Below are 21,877 nucleotides of genomic sequence, written 5' to 3' on the forward strand. Positions count from 1 at the left end.
CAACACATTGGAAATTCCAGCTAAATCACAGCACCTGGTGACTCACCCAGGGTTCAGGACTTGCCTCCTGCTTTATTTCTAAATATCAGCTGTAAAATTACATCCCATGTCAATACTGAATAATGCCATATGATACTGCACAGGCTCAGGAACAGGAATCACTCTGCAGAAGCCAGCCCCACTCCCCAGTCCTTAGTAATCCTGTGGACAGGTCCACTCACCTCCATCTCCCCACGAGGCTGTGGAAAAGCTCTGGGCGTTCAGAGCTTTTGGTCACTGCCACAATTCTGCATACTTAGGATACAAGTATGAGGAGCACATCCCAAAGCCACGTGGGCTAAAGCAGTCTTGTGCAGACCTGGAAAACACTAAGTCTTATTACTCATCCCATCACAGAATCACTGAATCACAGAATCACCAAGGCAGGAAAAGCCTACAAGATCACTCAGTCCAACCATCCACCCATCACCAACAGTTCTCACTAATCCATGTCCCTCAACACAACATCCAAACGTTCCTTGAACACCTCCGGGATCGGTGACTCCACCACCTCCCTGTGCAGCCCATTCCAGTGCCTGCCCACTCCTTCAGAGCAGTAGTATTTCCTAATGTCCAGCCTGAATCTCCCCTGGCGAAGCTTGAAACCATTCCCTCTAGTCCTATCACCAGTTATACGAGAGAAGAGGCTGACCCCCAGCTCACTACAACCTCCCTTCAGGTAGTTATAGAGAGCAATAAGGTCTCCCCTGAGCCTCCTCTTCTCCAGGCTGAACAATCCCAGCTCCCTCAGCCGCTCCTTGTAAGACCTGTGCTCCAGACCCCTCACCAGCTTTGTTGCCCTTCTCTGAACCACTCCAGGGCCTCAATGTCTTTCTCGCAGTGAGGGGCCCAAAACTGGACACAGGACTTGAGATGCGGCCTCACCAGAGCTGAGTACAGGGGGACAATCACTTCCCTGTTCCTGCTGGCAACACCGTTCCTGATGCAAGCCAGGATGCCATTGGCCTTCTTGGCCACCTGGGCACACTGCTGGCTCATGTTCAGCCGAGCATCAACCAACACCCCCAGGTCCATTTCCTCTACACAGTCTTCCAGCCACTCCACCCCAAGCCTGTAGCACTGCCTGGGGTTGTTGTGGCCAAAGTGCAGGACCCGGCATTTGGTTTTGTTGAATCTCATCCCATTGGCTTCAGCCCAGGGATCCAGCCTGTCCAGATCCCTCTGTAGGGCCTCACTATCCCCAGGCAGACCCACACTTCAAGCCAGTTTGGTGTCATCTGCAAACTTACTGAGGGTGCACTCAATGCCCTCATCCAGGTCATCAATAAAGATATTGAAGAGGACAGGCCCCAGCACCGACCCTGGGGAACTCCACTCATGACAGGTCACTGGCTGGATTTAGCTCCATTCACCAGCACTCTCTGGGCCCGGTGGAATGTGCCAGTAACCCACTGAAAACTCCAAGGACAACTGGAAGAGCACTTTCACCTTTTTTTTTTTTTCCCATTTATTATTTTGTTTCAGTAACATTTGCTTCTGGCTCAGGTACGATTTGGGACTGGTGTACAGGCTGAAAGCATCATGAAATTACTGGTACTCTTTCCCTTAGTGCAGGTAGACTTTGGGATGGCTGCTGGGAAGCAATGCATTGCTCAGCTGCTCCTGTTTGTGTGCACTGTAGAAGCAGGCTGATGGGTTGAGGCCAAATAAAAGTGCCTCTGGGCTCCTGCATGCAAGGCATGTCAGCCTGGATTGCCTGCAGAGGTGTGTTACTCTTCCAAACCATTTTCCTTGAGCAACGAAAGTATCAAAAGTGAGGATGCAAATTCAAATGTACTGAAGCAAACTAGAATTTATTTAGCGTTTATTACCCATTCTGTTGTTATACGTGGCTTCTTTTGTCTCAATTTTCTTCTAGTAAACATAGACCTTTTCCTTTTTCATTTTTATTAATAAAATATATAAAACATTGTGCATTGCTATCCATAGGAAAACCTCAGTTTAACAACAAAAAAAAAGAATAAGGCACACTCCTGTGCAGCATCTTCAAATATATATATATATATTTAAAACAAAACAAACAAAATGAAAAGCCTTTTCAACCTCTTTGAGGTTGTTAACATCTCACCAATCACTGACACATCTTCTATACTACCATAATTTCACTGTTGGAGGTGAGTTGGGTTGTATTTGACAGGGAACAGTGGGGAGAACAGACTCAAAAAAAAAAAAAAAAAAAAGGATTTTATCCCTGAGGTGTTGGTTAAAAAAACAATGTTCCCATTGAAAAGGAATATGAAAAGACAGCCATAAATAACTGAATACACTATGGCAAACATCCAAGCACCAAGATGATTTCATTATGGAAGAACACTCCCCCTACCCCCCAGTTCTTCACAAGTCATATTTGCCATTGGTTTTTAATTGGGTTTATCTCATGGCTTCTGAAGTCACAAGACGGTCAATCAGGATGTAGCCCCCTGCCCTCCCCAGTCATCTTTCCAGAGCTGTAGCTTTGTTCACAGTTCTCCCAGAGTCCACAGGAAAGGAAATCCCAACACTCCTAAATGAAGACCAAAACCTGGATGACTTCTCTCCCCAGCCAAGTGGGCAATACTCACACCATGGTGTGCCAAGCTCTGTGCCCCACACAGAGGACTCAAACTGTCAGCTCTGTGCCAGCCACTCAGAAATGAAGATGGCAGCCACCTCTGATGTGACCAGAAGGTGTCCATGAAGAGGGGTGATAGTCATACGTCAGGGAAAAGGAGACAGAGAAAGCTTTATTGCTGTCCATCGCACAGCACTCCTGGAAAGAAAAGAGGAGACACCCAGACGGCATTCCTCAGCACCTCCCTTCTGCCAGGCATGGCTGGAGGAGCCCCGTGGCGCAGCGGGACGGCCGGGCTCCCAGCACTCAGTAGTAGCGGTTGAGGCTCCTGGTGCCAGGGATGTCGGGCTGGCCGTTCATCCAGATCTCGCGGATGATGCGCTCCCGCTCCTCCAGCCGCTGCGCTCTCTCCAGCTCCTCTGCAGAAGTGAAGACATTCATGTTCAAAGTCCTCTCGAACCTGCGGTGCCTGCGGGCCGACACGTCCGACGTGCTGTCCGAATCCCCATCGCTGTCGCTGCTGTCACTGTCGCTCTCCCGGGGAGGTTTTTTGGTGGAGGAACGCTTGCAGTCTGTGCGGCAGGACACCCTCAGCACCAGGGCCAGCAGGGTCAGGACGAGTCCAATGCACACCCCGGAGACAAAATACAGAGCGGCCCGCTCGGGGTTTTCTGAAAGGGGAAAGGAAAGAGTGCTTGAGAATGATTCTTGAACAAACAAAACGCACGACTTGTTCCTCTGTGCAAACACCAGCAATCGTCTCCAGAGGGGCAGAGTTTCTAATGGTTTGCTTCCAAGCCCTCCTTCGCCTCCTCTCCCCAGGGAAACCAGGGAGGGGATTTTACGTGGTGGATCTGCTGCCAAGGCAGTGACCCACATGCTGAATGCAGGTTAGCTGCAGTTGTGCCTTGGAGTTATCTGGAAGAATAAATTGAATTGAAATTGAATTGAAAAATGAATTAAGTGCTAATTCCAGTTGCTACAGGAACGGCCTTGAAACCTGAGAACGGCGCAAGCAGAAGCAACTTTCTGTCATAGCCATTATCACTGTACAAAGAATAGAGTTTATTATAAAGCTTTACATTCTCTCGGTGCTGTAGCTCAGCTGAAATGGCAAGCCTTGCAGCATGGAAAAATGCATATTATTTATTCATAAGTTTCTTTCTGCTTATCCAAGGCAAGTGTGCTGGCTTACTGCCCAGACCACCAAAAAGAGTACCTGTGCTACAGAAGCACTGCTGAGGTTTGCATCCTGACACGATGAGTCCTGCAGAGCTGCATTTTGGGGTGATACAACAAGACTCCAAAGGATCCACAATGCCTTTTCAACCAGGTTACCTTGTTTATTTACTACAGGGTGGTGTTTTTTGGTTCACGAGACTGCTAAGAAGTGTAATTGTGATAAATGTTGTTATTGCACTTGCCCTGGGCTACATCACCTCTGCATATTTCACATTCATAGACACCCTGAGTGGGTGAAGATGAACCAAGCAGAAGTGTCACAGCCAGCTCTGCTCTGCTGTGTCTGTTGGAAGTCCTGAGTTCAAGAATGGAGTCAACTCCTCAGATGAGCCTAATCCCCTGAACTCAGAGATGAAGCTGTCCTAGATCCCCCCAGCTGAAAGACTATTATTTGGTCCCTGGAAAAACTACAAGACTCAGCTTTACCTTCACCCCACCACACTATGCTTTTAGATCACTCTCCAAGTCATTTCCTTCAAATAAACTTTTACAGAAGAAAAGGAAAACAGCAGGAGTGAGGAGATGGACCAGCTGACGTCTGGAGGCCCCACACAACCTAAATCATTCTGATTCTGCATCCAGAACCCAGACACCAACTCGTGCATGGTTCAAGGCAATGCATGTTCAATGCCCCAAGATGCTCTTGGAACAATTACATGAACAAGAAGCATTTGTGTTCTGTGCTTCTCTCCTACCAAATGGATTTCAAAAGTAAATGACAAGCCATGGAAGAGGAAGATGTCATGACAGTCTGAAATATGGCTAATAAAACATGAGACTTGCTAGAGTGGATAATGGGGAAGGCATGAGGAAAAAAGAGGCCAAAGACAGACTGCAAAAGAAGGAGGAGGAAAGAACTGCAAAAGATGCATTTAGCAATGCAGAAAAGGAAAAAAAATGCAGCAGTAATTGGAGAAAGAAGGGAGGCCAAAGCTAGAGACTTTAAACTAAGGTATTTTGACAAGAGTGACAACAAAAAAGCAGAAGGTAAAAGAGAAAAAAGGTATGAGAACAATCACGGAGAATGTGCTGATTGCTCTGCAGCAATCTGACTGACTGAAATCCTGGCCCCAGTGAAGTTAATGGAATCCTGAACTCAAGCGGCAGAACTTGAATAAAAACTGCAGCCTAGCTTATGCAATAGCAAAGCCATTGTCCATCTGCTACAGTGTGAACATTAAAGCAGTCTTAATTCCAGAGACATGACAACCCCAGGAAATCATCCCCTTTTACCTCCATCTGGACAACTCAGGACAGCAAGCAAGCTTCCTTTGCAAGTAGGCACAAGGAGGATTCCAAAGACATGCAGACTGAGAAGCACAAATGAGCAGGACTGATCCATTTGTCCTGGAAGCCAGTAAGTGCAGCCTGCCCCTGTCCTGGCTTTGGCTGACATGATGCCCAGCACTTTCCTGAGCACTACATTCCTACACACACATGGGCTTCATTTGGTTGCATTAGTTCCACTGTTCACTCTTTTTAAAGCAACTCATAAAAAAACATGGGTTTGAGCCTGAGACGGACACATGTGGTTTCTTTTCTCCCATTTTTGTCCATGTCCTGCTTTTCATTTCTCCTCCCTACTCCTTTTTCCATGCTACTGTATCCTGCTCATATGCAAGCAGCACCTCCATTGCTACTTAAGCAACCATTTTTCATCCCCTGCTCATCTTTTTGTGTATAGCTCTCCATGCAATGCAAAGGCTGTAATCGAATCTTTGGGCTTCGCTGGCATTTATGAGCTCCTCCAGCTAATCTGTCAACATCTGAGACACTGTCTGGACTTCCTCATGAGCTGTAACCCTCCATTCAACTGCAGCCTTGGCATTTATCATGCATACAATCCACTTGCGCAGCAACATCTCTCTTTCCACAGCAGAAAGAGCAACTTAAGCTAAAAACCAGGGCTCTGTTTTTTTCTCAGTTGAAGCAGCCAAGTCAGCAACCCCCTGGATATGGGGGGTTGATCAGTTAGCCTTCTCCTTTGCACGTACTCCTTGCAAAGAACAAAAAGCAGCATCCTCTTCAGAAGTGGGTGCTCAGAACCTTCTAAAACTCAAGGGAGGCTCGCATTCATCATGCCCACAGTAACACGTCTCAAAGTATTTCAAAAACTCTTGAAAAGCATATGGATATCAGTAACAGGAGTTAACAATAGTCTGATATGAATTCATGTGTATGTGTGCCCCACTACCCCTTTAGCACACAGATTTTGACCAGCGGAGCTCTTTCTTTCACTGCTGTGGATGACAGCTGAAGTCCTACACTTCTGGAAGGACCCAGCTGCTGCCAATCTCTTTAGATGGGGTTGCCTTTCCTCTCTGTGGTATTTCTCTTTCTGTACTAAATGCATTGATAAAAACGTCACTGATTCAAGCCTGAATTTAATCACTGCAGACAGAAGATATAAGCTCTCTGTAAACTCTCTACACAAAACTCTATCCAGTCAAACTGCCCAGAAATTAGAAACACATTTTATTTTGTTTTTCCAACCAAACCAGCAGCAATTATGGAGCCTGTTTCCTGAGGGCTAACAATCTGCTGGGAGCATCAGCCCAGACTGCCATTAATTCCCCAGGAAATGCCACAGGCCAAGGTCGTTACTGGTATTATAATAAATCGTTTCAATAAATACAAAGCAATCGAGGCATTAACGCTGCTGGCTTCCTGTGATGGCTTCATACACTCAGAAACCTCAGTGGGGAGAGATATTTCAGAGCTCCCAGTGAAAGGCTCAGCATTAAGCACAGTCACAAAAACAGTAGGAATAATATCTTCTTGGGAATTTACAGTCAGCCCTGGAGGCTGCCGAGATCCCCTGGCTGGACAGAGGAAGCTCTCCAGGAGCCCCTTATTAAGAAAGCTCAGGCCAAGCAGTCTAAAAGTTGGAATGATCCCCCCCAGATTGTTTTTTGGAAGCTCCTTGTTAATAGGTTGGCAGCAATGGTTTAGGGCTAATGGAAGAATAAAACAGGGATTTGTGGAGGTTTCCCTCCAACTCCTTTATCCTGAATACAAAACTAGAGTAAGTCCTCTATCTAAAGGAAGGCACTGGAAGTGATCTGGTACAATTTAGACATTTAATATTTATATAAATAGAAGGGACAGTTCTGGTCTTGCTGGAAGATTGTGAGTGCAGAGGCAGGTCCAGCTGTCACCAAGAAGAGTGAAGTCTTCCCAGATACTCAGACAGGTTTTGGATCAGGTCCATGACAAATAACAGGACTGAGATTTACACACAGGGGTTGCATCTAATTCTAATCCTAACTCTTTAACAAAAATTGGCTTTTAAATTAAGGGCACTCCTCAGCCTTCTGCAGGACCACACTCTGCATAAGACTCACTTGTCTGATCAGCTGATAAATCCACTTATCACAGGCACTGCTGACTCTTTCCTTCTGTTTCTGAAGAAATGCTTTTGAGGCTCTGGAAGCTGGGTAACACTTAACAGGCTGTGATACTCCTAAACATGGTGATAGCTGCAAACAGATTTGACAATGAAAACCAACTCTCCTGCAGAGAGGCTTTGCTTCCTGCTGTGCTGCGATTTTTCACCCCTTGGTTGTCAACAGGAACATTTCCAACATTTACATGGCAACTGCAACCAAAAAGATTGTAGAAATGAGCCCAGAGGCTTTTGCTAATATTGGTGCTCATCCACTCCGTTTTCAGTAAGACTCTGCACGTGCCAACTGTGCAAATAACAGAGCTTCCCAACCAATCCTGACATTTTGTGCAGAAGAATCAAACACCAGCATGGACATGGATTTTATTGCTTTCCTCAGGCTAAGAAACATTCCACTGCCAGGAGGCAGGAAAAGTAGCAGAGTGGAAGATCTTTCCAAGCGTGTGCTTTGATCCATGCAACACCAAGTGCCCCTAAGTTCCTTTTCCTGGAGGAGGTCTGAGGGTGTACACCATCCTCCCTCCCAAGCAAAAAAAAAAAGTGTATGTCACTTCCCTGTCTACTTACAACTTGCTTTTGCAAAGTATTGTTTTGAGCCAACTCATCAGCACAGGCAAGTCCTGATCAGCAGATTCATAGAATGGCACAGTTTCAGTTTCAATTTTCAGAGTGTACCTGAGGGACATTTTAGCGTCACGAAGCAGAGCACTTCTTGCATTATGTTTCCCTTTGGCACAGAGGCTGTGGCCAGGGGGTGGTGGAAGATGTATGAACCAAAACCTCCCTCGCCACCCTGCCTCTTAAGCCACTGTAGGGACTTCTCTATGGGCATCAACAGCTATAGTGGTGCAAGCCCTCTTCAAGGCTGCAAACTCAGACAAACATGAAAATTTCCAAGTGATCTGCTGCTCAAAGTCTGCAACAAGAAGAGAGGTTGCTTTACAGTGCCTTAGTTTTATTCCAGTTATATTTGTGCCCTGTCACACATCATGTCTTTGAACTCATAACATAAAGCCTCCTCCCCATACTAACATATAGTAAAATAAACCACGCCAAATCCATTCTCCTTGCTAAGAGCAAATGACAACATTACATGTAGCAAATAAAAAGAATTTACAGCATCTGCTGTTTCAATCCATAGGACAGTCATCAATTATTCTTGTGATAAATACCAACCTGAACCTATATACCGTTGAGATTAAAATTCATCCAGCATTCATGGTTAAGTGCACTGGAGAACATGAGCAAGAAGCTCAGGAACTCATCACTGGAAGCTAAAGTGGTGAGGTCTGAGTTATACCACTTATCTGGCATCTAGTGAATCTGAACATATCACAAGGTGACCACTTTATAAGAGGGTAAGCAAATAAGTCCCGCATCAACACGACAGTTAAGACTGTCAATTGAGGGATGCAATGAGGAAGGCTAAGGCCCTCTTGGAATTATACTTTACAAAGAAGGTAAAGGATAACAAGAAAGGGTTTTTTTAAGTATGCCAACAGTAAAAGGAAGACTAGAGAAAATGTGGGTCCCCTACTAAACAAAGTGGGTACGTTGGTAACAGAGGATACTGAGAAGGTGGAGATTCTGAAAGCCTTCTTTGCTTCAGTCTTTAGTGCTAAGACTGGCCCTCAAGAATCCCTGACCCTGGAGATGACAGAGAATCCGGGGAAAGGAAGATTTCCCATCACTTGAGGAGGATGGTCAGAGAATGTCTAGCCAAAATCAATGCACACAAAGCCATGGGCCCTGATGGGATGCACCCATGTGTGCCAGGAGAGCTGGCAGAGGTGACTGCTGAACTGCTCTCTACCATCTTTGAAAGGTCCTGGCAAACAAGAAGACTCGATGATATCTGGAGGTCCCTTCCAACCCCTACAATTCTGTGATTCTGTGATTCAATTCTGTGGAGGATAGCCAATGTCATTTCAGTCTTCAAAAAAGGCCAAGAAGGAGCATGCAAGAAACTACAAGTCAGTCAGCCTCACCTCCATCCCTAGAAAGGTGGAACAGCTTGTTCTGGATACCCTCTTCGATCAACTGGAAGAGAAGAAGGTTATCAGGAGTAGGCAACATGGATTCACCAAGGGGAAACTGTGCTCGACCAAACTGGTAGCCTTCTATGATGTCATCACTAGGAGAGTAGATAGGGGGAGAGCAGTGAGTGTTGTACCTTGACTTCACCAAGGCATTTGACGTCATCTCCCACAACATCCTTGTTATGAAACTCAGAAACTCAGGACAGATGAGTGCATGGTGAGGCAGATTGAGAACTGGCTGACTGGCTGAGCTCAGAGTGTGGTTATCAGCAGTGCAGAGTCTGGTTGGAGGCTGTAACTAGTGGTGTCCCCCAGGCGTCGGTGTTGGGTCAAGACTTATTCAACATCTTCATCAACAACCTGGATGAAGGGATAGAGTCCACCCTCAGCAAGTTGGGAGAAGTGGCTGACACACCTGTACGCTGTGCTACCATTCAGCAAGACCTGGGCAGGCTGAGAGTTGGACAGAACTGGATGAGGTTTAACAAGAGCAAGTGCACCTGGGGAGGAATAACTGCATGTATCAGTATGGGTTCAGGGATGACCTGCTGGAGAGGAGCTCTGCAAAGAAGGACCTGGGTGTTCTGGTTGCCAACAGGTTGGCCATGAGCCAGCAGTGTGCCTTGCTGGCCAAGAAGGCCAGTGAGATCCTGGGGTGCATTAAAAGGAGCGTGGCCAGCAGGTTGAGGGAGGTGATCCTCCTCCTCTGCTCTGCCCTGGTGAGGCCACATTTAGAATACTGTGTCCAGTTCTGGGATCCCCAGTTCAGAAAAGGCAGGGAACTCCTAGAAGGAGTCCAGCAGAGGGCCACAAAGATGATAAAGGGCTTGGAGCATCTCCTGTACGAGGAAAGGCTGGGTGACCTGGGTCTGTTCAGCCTGGGGAAAAGAAGACTGTGAGGAGATCTGATATATATTTATAAATATCTAAAGAGAGGTGGGAGACAAATGGATGAGGCCAGGCTCTTCTCAGTGGTGCACACCAATAGGACAAGGAGCAACGGCCGAAAACTTGAACATAGAAAGATCCATACAAACTTGCAGAACTTCTTCACAGTAAGGGTGAGGGAGCACTGGAACAGGCTGCTCAGAGAGGCTGTGGAGTTTCCTTCTAAGGAGATACTGAAGACCCGCTTGGTCAACTACTTCTGTGACCTACTGCAGGGAACCTGCTTTAGCAGGGTGGTTGGACTCGATGATCCCCTGAGTTCTCTTCCTGTCCCTGCAATTCTGTGATCCTGTGATTTACTATTTGTTCTGGAGTAAAAGGCTCCTGCCAAGATTGACACCTTGGCAAGGGGATGAATCGAGGCCTTGTGCCCCATAAAATGAGTGCAAGGTCAAAGAGTTGTGCTGTGGAAGCAAATGGAAGCAAAGTCAGCAGTCCTAAATCTTAGTACTACTGCCCCTACCATAAATCCTAAAACTTTCTGCTACCCGTTACTTTGCAGATGGGGAAAATAATGTTAACAGCATTTTATTTTCTATTAGCATTGAGAATACAGGCATTTTCTTTCACAGCAAAAATAGATGTAGGTAAGAGAAGGAAGAAGTATGATAGACAGAAGATACATTTAATGTTTCCTTTCCCTAATCTTTCCTTAGAAAGTCCAAGCAACAAAAATATATCCCACTCAGTCATCTTCTGTGAAGAACATCACTACTTGCATTTAGGCTGCCAGCTTCTTTAAAGTGTCACCAAGAGCCAATTTCAATGACACCATTCAATGTGTAGAAAAACAGAACTTTGCATTCAATATTCGTGTCCTCTTAGAAGGATCCTTCACTTAACATGCAGAAAAACTCTTATTAAGCTACTTAGTCATTCCACAATGAAAAGCCCAAGTTAGTTACTTCAAATCCAAATACTTGTCTGTAGCAGCATGGTGGTATCTCAGCAAGAGCAGGGCACCAAGAATGCATTACTATTTACTGAATCAGTAAGGCTGAATGTCACAAAGACGTGAAATAACTACTGCTCATGAACACAGTTTTAGTTATACAGATCCCAGCTTAACTGCATTAGGGTGGTGTGAGTAGATTGGCTATAGAACACAGAATCATTCACAGCATGTACTAAAAGAGCAGTACATTAGTATTACCAACAAGGTGCATACAAACATTTCATTAAAATGGAGAACATTCTGCAGTCTCATAAGAAAAACTGACTGTAAATGGCATGTCACAGAAGGCTAGTAAAAAAACCAGCACCCTCATTCTGCAGAAAGCACAAGAGATTGTCCTAAAATATGTAGAGCCAGTGCTATTTTCGTGGGGGGTGGATCCTCCAGTTCTGCAGTCAGTTCCTACTTTTGACAAGGCACCTCACAAGATGGAAAATATTTGCACTACGTTGTCTGCCTCTACTGGACTTTTTATTCTCAATGATACTGAGTCCAAGCATTGAACACAGCACACAGTCTCTATTTCAAGAGTAACTTCTTAATGCAAATCTTAAAAGGAAGACTATTCCTCTGCTACTTGAAAGATACATGTGGGTGAAGGATAAACTGTGATTCAAGGAAATTTTGCTCTAAACTACATTTAAATATATAATTAAGCAGACTCTCAAGCTACTTCATCTTCACATTCCCACTGAAGATAAGCCAAATTCTCTTAAGCAGGGTAATGATCTCTTATTTTCCAAATTATGGGACAACAAGCTTGCCTTCCTTATGTGCCAGGCTTTGATCTTCAGGAAAAACACAGCATTAGAAATAAGACCACATTTAAGATCACATTGTATTTAACTTCAGATGAGAGCAAATCCAGGGGAAAGCAGAGCACCATAAACCCTGTTGCGTGTTGTCTGCCAGAGCTGCCCTGGCCAGGCCTTTCAAGGCAGAATTCACTGAGAGACAAATGAAAAATACCAATAGTTCTAAGAAATGAATTTAGCTGTAAATGAGTGAGATGTAGGGCTCAGTGCAGAGTCTACAAGGAGCCCGTGGGAGCGCAGAGAGGTGGCAGCCACCAGACCTACCTGTGATGAAGGCGTACGCTGCTAGGATGTTGCTGAGCAATGCCATCTCTGTGCTGACACCCACAGGCTCCATGCTGCTGGTGAACGCCGGTGGCTGTGTCTCATCCACAGGAAGCAGGAAGGGGGTGTTGTCTAGAGGGTAGTAGGTGGCCAACCTCCCTTTGTTCTTCTCTGCTTCGAAACAGAAAGGGAGTGAGGAACCAGGCACGTGCACCAACCCTGTCCTGCCCTACCTATCCTCATCTGTGTTCAGAGATCTGGAGCTGCTCAGCACCAAGCCACCCACATTTGCTCCCCTTTTTGGGGCAACAAAACCTTTGCAGTTAACTTCAGTCGAGCCCATGCCCTGGCTGCATCCAAACAGCATCTTCTCTCCACTGTCTCCTGCTCTTTCATGTCACCGCCTAGACACACCCACCCACGTTACAGCAAATATAGGATCAGGTTTCTTTTATCTTATGTAAATCAACAGAACCTTTATCAGCTAAGCTTGTTATAAGTCTGCACATGGGCACGGAAAACACAGCCAAAGCTGGCAACCCTCTGCTGGAGTCGTGCTGCAGTGATCCATCCGCACCTGGCAAACAGACAACACTTTCTCCCCAGCCTTTGCAGAGAAGGGCAAATCTGAGTTTATGATTGCCTTCAGAAGCTCACTTGCATTGTGTTTCACCCAGACTTCATTTCCCTTTGGAGAGGTGAGCAAGCATGAGTTAATGATTTGATTTTATTTGTAGAAGACCAGAGCTGAGGAGGCACAGAATTCCAGGAGGCTCAAAGAGACCCTTTCAGACCTTATCAGCTCGCTGCCGAGTACTTCTTGCACGCTGATCTGCTGGCAGACACTCTCACTGGTCACAAAACACTAATTGTTTTAAATATACGAAAACCAGTGCACAGGATCCAGCTCCATGACCCATGAGATTGTTTAAAAGTAGCTGTTACAGCTTCTCAGGCTCCTTTTCTTGGGTGTGCAGCTCCAAGCAGCGCACTGTAGAATCACAGACATGCACCTGGCTTACACTTATCTGCAAATATTAAATTCAGGAAACTGTCGGCTCCACCTCCTACGATACCACCAGTGCCATGCAAACAAAGGACACAACCGGAGATCATCTGTGCTCACCCAGTCTGTGTCCATTCCCTGCTAACTCAGCAATGCAAGACAAGACATTCAACCTCCCGTCCTGCGTGCTGGGAAGTGGCACAGCCCAGAGGTGCAGTAACAGAATGAGGGCTGTCAAAGAGAACAGGAAATACTGGATGGAGAGGGACTGAGTGCATGAACGTGCGTGCAGCAATGCCAAGCCCTAATGTGCCTCGGAGGAGAAGCAGCAGAGATGGATGTGCAGGTGTTGCTCTGAGGGATCAGCCCCGAGGAACATGGGTACAGTTGTATCTGCCACTGGAAGACTGCATGGCCTTGAGAAAATCACACCTACCAAGCTACCAAGGTGTAAATGACTGCCCCAGAGAAAGGTTTTCAAACATGGGTTTCTGGGTGGCAGATACAAAAGAGAAAAACATCCCCACAAGCCCTTCCTTTGGGAGAATAGAGATTGATGCGACTACATGCACAGAGGCACAGAAGGGCAAAGGCACAGCCAGCAGGAAATTAACAGCAAACCTTTGGAAAATATTTTAATTCAAATGTAGGCCCTATGAAATGCTAACATGCCCTCTAATCTTTCTTTTTATTCTCCTTGCCCAGTAAATCCATGTCTGTACAAGTGGTTGAGTTTTTCTTTACCACACCACCACTCCCACCAAGAAATCCACAGGAAGCAGAGTACATTTTTTATTCCTTCAAACTGAACCCCTGCCCTCCTGAAGATGCCCTGGGTACTTCAAAGTACCTCATGTAGCAGTAGGTATCTAAACCATGGCAAGCAAATCCTGCTGTTAGCTGACAGATCTAAATGGAGTGATTCAGCTCTCCCCACATAACAGGAACTTAAAAGCTCAATGTATTTGTTCACATGGACATCTAAGCCATCTCAGGGTCAGCAGGACATCCACACAGATGGCAGATATGAGAAGGGATGTGGGGAAAATTCACACTCTTTTAGAATAGCTTCTGCCACTATAAATGACACACTTGTGTGAAAGCAAGAGAGTCCTGCCCTTGGATGTATGCACACAGAGGTCTGGTTCTAAAATAATTAATCTAAAATCTCTTTACAACTAACAAAAAGGAAGAGAACTGCCAGCATATAATCTCGTAAACATATTTCTCATCTTAAAAGGACCACTGAGTTAGGTGCTACAGGTTTCTGATAGGTCTGTAAGAGGTTTCTGTGATTGCAACCTGGCACCTCTGTATCACACTCTCACTTGTCCAGCTCTGAATTAGTGACAACATACCTACTGCCCCTCACTGCCAATGCAGTCACAACATCTCACTAGGAATGAGATTTAAACTATACTTTCCACGGGGGCTTCCCTGTTTGCATGTGCTACACCAGTCAGGAAAGGCTCAGATGAAAAACAGATTTGAACATCCCTTGGAAGACAAGCTGTGCAAAATGGTGTCTTTTAGGAGAGAGTAAGGCACAACTCCTCTTATGCAAGATGTAAAAAGAGTCTCATTTTTTTTCTTCCGACTTGTCCAAAGAACAGATGCAATCAAACAAGTTTTTCAATGAACATTCATCTGCATACACTGTACTCCAGCAAAGAGCATCACAAAACTACACAACTAGTTTTGTCATCTACAGGATTGTGCAAGAACAGACAGGAAAAACTGAAAATGGCTGGGGTTATGCAGGAGGGAAAAACAACCAAACATCATAAGGGTCACGTGTTGGTTTGCTATGCGGTTCCCTTGTCTGCCTTTTATTCCAGGATCACATTTCAATGCAACCCCTTTCTTCTTGCTAGTTCTGAAGACCTCATTTGCTTTCCTTGCGACTTTACACCAAATTAGAGCAAAAGTATTTCAGCTAGCAGAATGTTTGCCCAGTAACATAGGAGAAACTATTCAAGATACTGGGCTGACTTTAGCAAATAGTTTTAATAAAAGAAATAAAACAGGAAGGGAGATTACAGAAATGTCCAAATATTTCCTTTTGTGATTTCTGAAACAATATTTCAGCTGTTAATTTTAAACTGACATCCTTGTTTGAAAAGCACTGCATTTTTTTTTAAATGAATGAATAAACAATATGAAAACTAAATAAAAAGGTGTCATTTGTAGAAGTGAAATGTTTACAGGAATGAAAATGAGCTCTGTGTTTTTCTTCTCGTTTAAAAAAAATCACCAGGATGACAGATTTTATTTCAGACTAATCCAAAGTTCGTTTTCTTGACAATTTTTTTTTCAGTAAGGTCTCCACTGACCAATGTGACACTGCTGACATGTAACTGCCTGCAGATTGGTTATCCAGGCTGTGAGTTAACTTTGCCTACAGCACAGACAGACACAAGGCAGCTCTGTGCACAGCCACCCCCTCACTGCATTTCAGGGAGCGCAGGGTAGGAAATTCCAGCAGTCATGTCATCACCACCCCCAACGTGTTGGGAAACACAATGCAAAAACATTGCCTAACCCAGTAAGTGCTCACTTGCCATTTTCCTTTACTTATAATCAGTCTCTTCCTTCTACTCACCTACCCCTCGATAGCAAAGATCTGACTTCATTCATCTCTCTCCACTTTGCATTTTTATGAAAACGGCATCACATTTCAAAGCTCAGCTGAAAACTTCTCTGTCCTCAGTGAAGCAATCTCCTGCTGTGTTCGCCCTGCTTTGGATTTGGGACTGTATTAGATGGGTCTTCAAAGTACTTCTGTGACAAGTTTTGACATGCGTGGCCATGACTGCTATTTCAAGAAATTCAGTGTGAGTTTAACAGTTCACTTTAGTCAGCCAGTGTTAATGCCTCAGAACCTCTCATTCTGACCGTGACATGGATGGGTACAAAACAGAAACCTGGATAAAGTAGAAGTTTCCATAAGGGGAAGAGAAGAGTTACCAGACCACAGTAGGGTTTGAGCCAGTATTACAATAGTCATAGTTACCTGGGAGGGCACGTTCTACACCAGGAGGAGGGACATCAGAAAGAAACACGCCGTCTCCTATAACATTGGCATCAAACAGCCTTGGTCGCAGTGGAAAATGTGGCTTCTGAAATCCCTGGTAATTGATTGGTCTTGGCTGGGTTTCATGCAGAAGCTTCCTGGGAACTGAAAGAGAAGAGTAAGAAGAGCACAACTGTTAGAGTTACTTCAGCTGATCAGAATGAGAATTATCACATTATGCTGTGGGTTCAGCTGATACCTAATTACATCATGTGCAGAACAAACAGGCACTCATTTGCCACTGTGATGAATGCACTTCAAATGCCAGCACAGAGACACACAAGAAGAAAAGGCTAGAAACTACAAAGCACTCAAGATACTGTTTACTTATAATTAAGCTTTGAGACTAGACTGAGGGTCAGATTCAGACAGCTTGTTTAGACACCCATCTAAGGCAATTAAATGACTGATAAGTTGGTCTTTGGTTCCAGCCCTGAGCTTCAGAGATCTGCAGCTGGACAGCTGGTCCTATTGTAGTGGCAGGCACAACAGGAAGCCCCTAGCTAAGGGGTCTGTCAGTTATGCTTGAATCCCTGTCTCCCTTCAGGCATTATGTTGTTGACTTGAGACTGCATATCTATTTCTGGATACCCAAAACCTACCTCTGGAGGATGCTGTCCACAAAAAAAAAAAAAAAAAAAAAAAAAAAAGCTTAAATTATCCACCACAAAATAAGAAATCCTACCTGAAAGAAACCCTCTCCACCCTATGAGGTCTAAAATACTCCTTTCTTTGGACTTCAAGCTTCAGCCATGTTGAGAAAGACAGAAAGACCCCTTCTCTGTTCCTGAGAAAGAGGGTGAGGGCTTGGCTAGTACCTTGTTTCATCTTCAGTGTAAGTAACAGACAGGTGAGAAGGGTTAACATGCCTGCCAGAGCTGCGTCTGTGCATCACTGGTCCCTCTGGACCAATGTGTGCCTTAGGAAGAAAACTTCCTTCCCCTCCTTGATGTTGCAAGGCCAGCTCCCTTTGGTTGTACCTCTAAGCAAAGCAATCAAAGCCAGTGCAGCTCCTTTAGTGTACACCCACGGAAGGTGAATCCACACAGTAAATTCACTGATTTGCCCTGTAGGGACACAGCAGCATATCATTTATGGAGCTGAACCAGTTCTGTGCCTCAGCCATGGCCAACACCTGAGGCTATTTCACAGCAAAGTGCCTTTCTATACAAAGAGAAAACAAACAAACAAACAATGCTTATATATGCTGTTCAGCTCAGAAATTAGAGGAACAGTGTGCTGAAGGACCAAGTAAATAAAATGAAATTTTACAGGGGAGAAATATGTTTTCCCCTCTGGTGACCATACCCTAAAACATACATCAAAGCACCACTTTGTTCCTGCAGACAGCCAGCATTTTACTATGTTAAAGATACAGTGTACTGAGAACTGACAAGATCATTAGACCCACAGAAATCCCAGGGAAGAACTGCTGTAATGTTCGTCCCTCTCTCCTTTGTCACAGCTTCTACTGCCCCAAGTCGGCTGCCACCTCCCATGCCTCAGTTTCCTCACTGCTTCATTGCAGGCTGTGCTATCTCTCATCTTTGCTCTTTGCAGAGGCGTGATGAAGAGTAATTAAAAAACCAAAGCACTTTGAGATCCTTGGCACAAGCTTGAAGGAAGATTTTGAAAGTGTGCAGCCCTGGAAGAGAAAGGAAATTCCTGACTGCCCCTTGCAGCTAATCAGCTGCCAAGCTGTAGCGTGAGATTTAATCACACCCAGTAAATCCGCCTGCATAAGTACAAATATTCCTGGTGGGGAAAGCAATCCAACTGCCTTGTTTACATTGTGTTTTACTTGCTGTCTTTGCTGAGGCAAAGAGAATCGTTTCTATATTTGCAGACTGACCTCCTGTATCAGGCTACAAAGATATCAGTGTTGAAGTTCCCATATTATTAGAAGAGTCATGATAAGTCAGGAAACAGGCATGAAAACCTACAGCTTCTGAACAGCAAAAACCTGGCACAGCAATCTGTAGCGAAATCTGAATTAGCAACTGTCCTCTGATGGGAAGGCAGCAAAAGATGCACATCCTCTGTTAGGAGCTAAACAAACTGTTCCAGTGTCTCACTATACTTACTTTTTGGCCCTGCATGTGGTAGGGGGGTTGGAGATTCATGATCCTTGAGGTCCCTTCCAACCCTGGCAATTCTGTGATTCTGTGATAAACCTCCCCTCTTTGACCTTGAAGCCATTTCTCCTTGTCCTATCACCACAGACCCTGCTAAAGAGTCTGTCCCCTTCTGTCCTGTCACTCCCCTTTAGACATTGACAGGCCGCTCTCAGCTCACCTCACAGCCTTCCCTTCTCCATCTGCACAGCCCCAGCCCTCTCAGCCTGTCCCCACAGGAGAGGTGTTCCATCCCTGGGATCATTTTTGTGGCCCTCCTCTAGACGCATTCCAACAGCTCCATGTCTCTCCTGTACTGAGGACTCTATATCTGGCGCTCCAGGTGAGGCCTCACCAGCACAGAGCAGAGAGGAAGGATCACCTCCCTTGCCCTGCAGTCCACACTGCTTTGGATGCAGCCCAGGATACAGTTGGCTTTCTGGGCTGCAAGGGCACATTGCTGACTCATATCCAGCTTCCCATCCACCAGCACCCTCAGATGTTTTTTCAGCAGGGCTGCACTCAATCCTTTCATCCCCCAGCTTGTATTGGTAGTGGATGTTGCCTTGACCCAGGTGCAGACCTTGCATGTGGATTTGCTGAACCTCATGAGCTTCACCTGGGCCCACTGCTCAACCTGTGTAGGTCCCTCTGGATGGCATCCCATCCCTCTGGTGTGTCAACTGCACAAGGCTTAGTATCCTTCAGATACTGCTGCATCACAGGCTGAGGGCCTAAAAGGCATCTGGAGAACAAATCAGTATGGTCTTCAACACCTTTCATCCAAACTGCATCCCATAAAACCTGCTGATATGTGTCTGATGAAGAAAATGAAGCAAAAGGAACACAGAAACACAGTTTCAGTAGATTTGGGCTACTCTTTCATAATCCAGATTGGCTCTTCTTCACAAAGATCTCCTTTCACCTCCCAGTCTGCATGGTCAACTCTGGGGCAGAACATAGGCTGGGTGGAGCTGTATCTTTCTTTGAACAGATGATGCCACCCTTCAGCATTCAAAGAAATGGACAAAAAAGATCTTTTCCTAAGCAGACCTAGGGAACTGAGCTTTCCCTCCCACCTTGGCACCTGTGCTAATGCCATTGTGAATGCTATCTGCGGTACCAGGAGAGGAGTCGTGGTAAAACAAAGTATTGCTAAAGTATTGTACCACAGCAGCTGGTCAGCAGCATCCCAGGGAAGAATGGAGAAGGAGAAATAATCAGAGGAAAGTATTCACAAAGATTATTTATCATTAAGGCACCTTAGGGTGCTGTTATTCCTCTGGGATGGCTATAGAAAGACTGATGCCAAATAGGGTTTTGGTGCCTAAAGATAAAAGTGGCTGTGTAAAGAGACTTCCAAAGCAGGCAGGTATTTAACATTCGTGATTAGCTTTGGTACTTTTAAAAATCCTAACTAGTTCCTGTCTTCATTTCAGCAACTAAATTCTGGATGCAGTTTAGTGAAAAGAAGGAAGAACCTACAATTTTTTTGCTTGTAATGACCACTCTTCTTTGTGGACTCCATAAACATCTTGAGGACATTTCACCAGGACAGATCTATCTTTCCAAAGAGTAAACAGTGTGACGGCACATAGCAAGTCTTTTCTTATTCTAGAACATTTATTCAACACTAAACCCATAGATAGCTCAGATAGATTGATTTAGAAAGTAAAATGGAAAGGCTTTTTCAAGTGCAAAACACCTCACAATTTCCAGCTAGCTTCTGTGCAGCAGCCAACTCCACAAGAAAGATTAAACATCTGGTTCCTTTGAAATACCTTCCTTAAATCCTCCAGAGAGCAAAACATCTGACACAAAGCATGGCATGAACTGCAACAAGGTGTCAAAAAATATTTTCTATGATTAAACCCACCAGAAAAAAAAAAACAAACCTAGGATTTTAGTCTCCTCTCAGCGTTAAGCACAGAAATCCTGCAGGGAAGGGCTGGCACTTGGCCTGCTGCATGCAATCCAGCAGAGAACTTAACACAATTTGGTCAGCAGAACCAGCGATGTATATAGACGAGGGAAAGAAATAGGGTCATCAATCAAAATGCTAACAGGTCTGATAGTCAGGAGCCCTGCACCTTAAGAAGTAGATGGGAACTGAGTTGGGATGAGTTGAAAGAGAGGCAGTACTCGGAGAACCTCTGGGACTTTTAGTCTCTCAGGGGGTAGCAGTCAGCATTGAGACGTGGGCATTCAATCAAATGATTAAATTCTCAGTAACGTGGGCCAAGCAGCTGATAAGGGTTTCAAATCTTTATGTAATCTCTCTGCTCTAAAAGCAGAGCCAGCTCCTTGCTCGAACTTCTCTCACTGGAAGACTGCTCATCTCTCTGAATCAGCACCATGCTACCAATAATTTATAATTTCCCAATCCAAGACCTGTATTATTAATGTGCAGTGAATTAAAGGTACCAACCCCACAACACATCCACACCAACACTGCATGCCACCTTCCCCTTGCAAAAAAACGAGGCAAATGAAAATCAAAGCTTTCTGTGGCAGAGCACGCCTATCAGCCTTGAGTACAAGCAACTGGCAGGACAGTGTGAAGAGACACATGCTACTAACAGCATCCTTATTTGTAGGTGGTAGAGACTCCTTCTGCTGGGATTTTCCATACAAGCACTCCCTTGCGTGGCCAGAAGACAGACAGGTGACTAGAAGTTACTGCACCTACAAGCAGCAGAATTCCCAATGACTGTGCTAAGAGATGGAAAAGGCCAGCCAACACCTTGCCTCTGTGTTAATCAAGATCATTTGCTGCATCTTGTCTGCAATGTTGATCTTTCTAGTTTTAAATACTCCAGTTCTGCAGGTTCAGCTACCTGCCACATGAGATTGTTTTGCAGAGGATTATGGCTCTTTCTCAGGATCTCTATCCCAAAATGCTGTCGAGTGTTTCAATTTAAGTGCATGTATTATTCCACTAAACAAAACGTTTGACTGCTATAACCCCCAAATTTTACAGATGGGAACCTGGCTCAGGAACCGAGTTTTGAAAGTGTTTAAATATCAAAGTAATTTACCCAATCTCACAGAGGGAATCTCTGCCAAAGAAAGGAAAATTTGGTCTCCCTGTAGTTCAGCTTCACAAACCACTTCTTCTCTGCAAATTCCATCATTTGGTATTTCCTGATGCTTCCGCAGTCCTAAACATGTTTAAAGACTTCCACTCCCAGGACTCAATTACTGTCTAACTTCCATCATCACTGTACACACATATCAGTCAATTGGAGGAGAGATCCACGAAAGCTCATTCTTAAAAACATACAGATGGGTTTTGTCAATCTCTAGTCCTCTGCTGTATATTCACTTTTGCATTTGCAGCCCATAAGCTCAGTACAACTAAAGCAGATCAGCAAATCCTGCCATGAACGACTGAAGCAGTATGC

General features: G+C 45.0%; 1 protein-coding gene across 4 annotated transcripts in view; it reads right to left on the reverse strand.

Annotated features, from left to right (window-relative positions):
* Window positions 1–857: 857 nt before the first annotated feature.
* The window catches only part of EVA1A (eva-1 homolog A, regulator of programmed cell death), a 65,781-nt gene continuing 44,761 nt past the window's right edge, over window positions 858–21,877 (reverse strand). For 2 of the 4 annotated variants that reach the window (XM_090136673.1, XM_031604916.2), the window contains exons 2-4: window positions 16,300–16,464; window positions 12,281–12,451; window positions 861–3,282 (exon numbers count right to left, since the gene is read on the reverse strand). In XM_090136673.1, coding sequence (XP_089992799.1) covers window positions 2,918–3,282; window positions 12,281–12,353 — 438 coding nt within the window. In that variant the 5' untranslated portion in view covers window positions 12,354–12,451; window positions 16,300–16,464 and the 3' untranslated portion in view covers window positions 861–2,917. Of the gene's footprint in view, window positions 3,283–9,247; window positions 10,800–12,280; window positions 12,455–16,299; window positions 16,465–21,877 lie in introns of those variants that run through there. The other 2 variants (XM_090136672.1, XM_031604915.2) reach the window with 2 other exon arrangements.

Source organism: Phasianus colchicus, chromosome 2, assembly GCF_987193195.1.
Source record: "Phasianus colchicus chromosome 2, bPhaCol1.hap1.1, whole genome shotgun sequence".
Lineage (NCBI taxonomy): Eukaryota > Metazoa > Chordata > Aves > Galliformes > Phasianidae > Phasianus > Phasianus colchicus.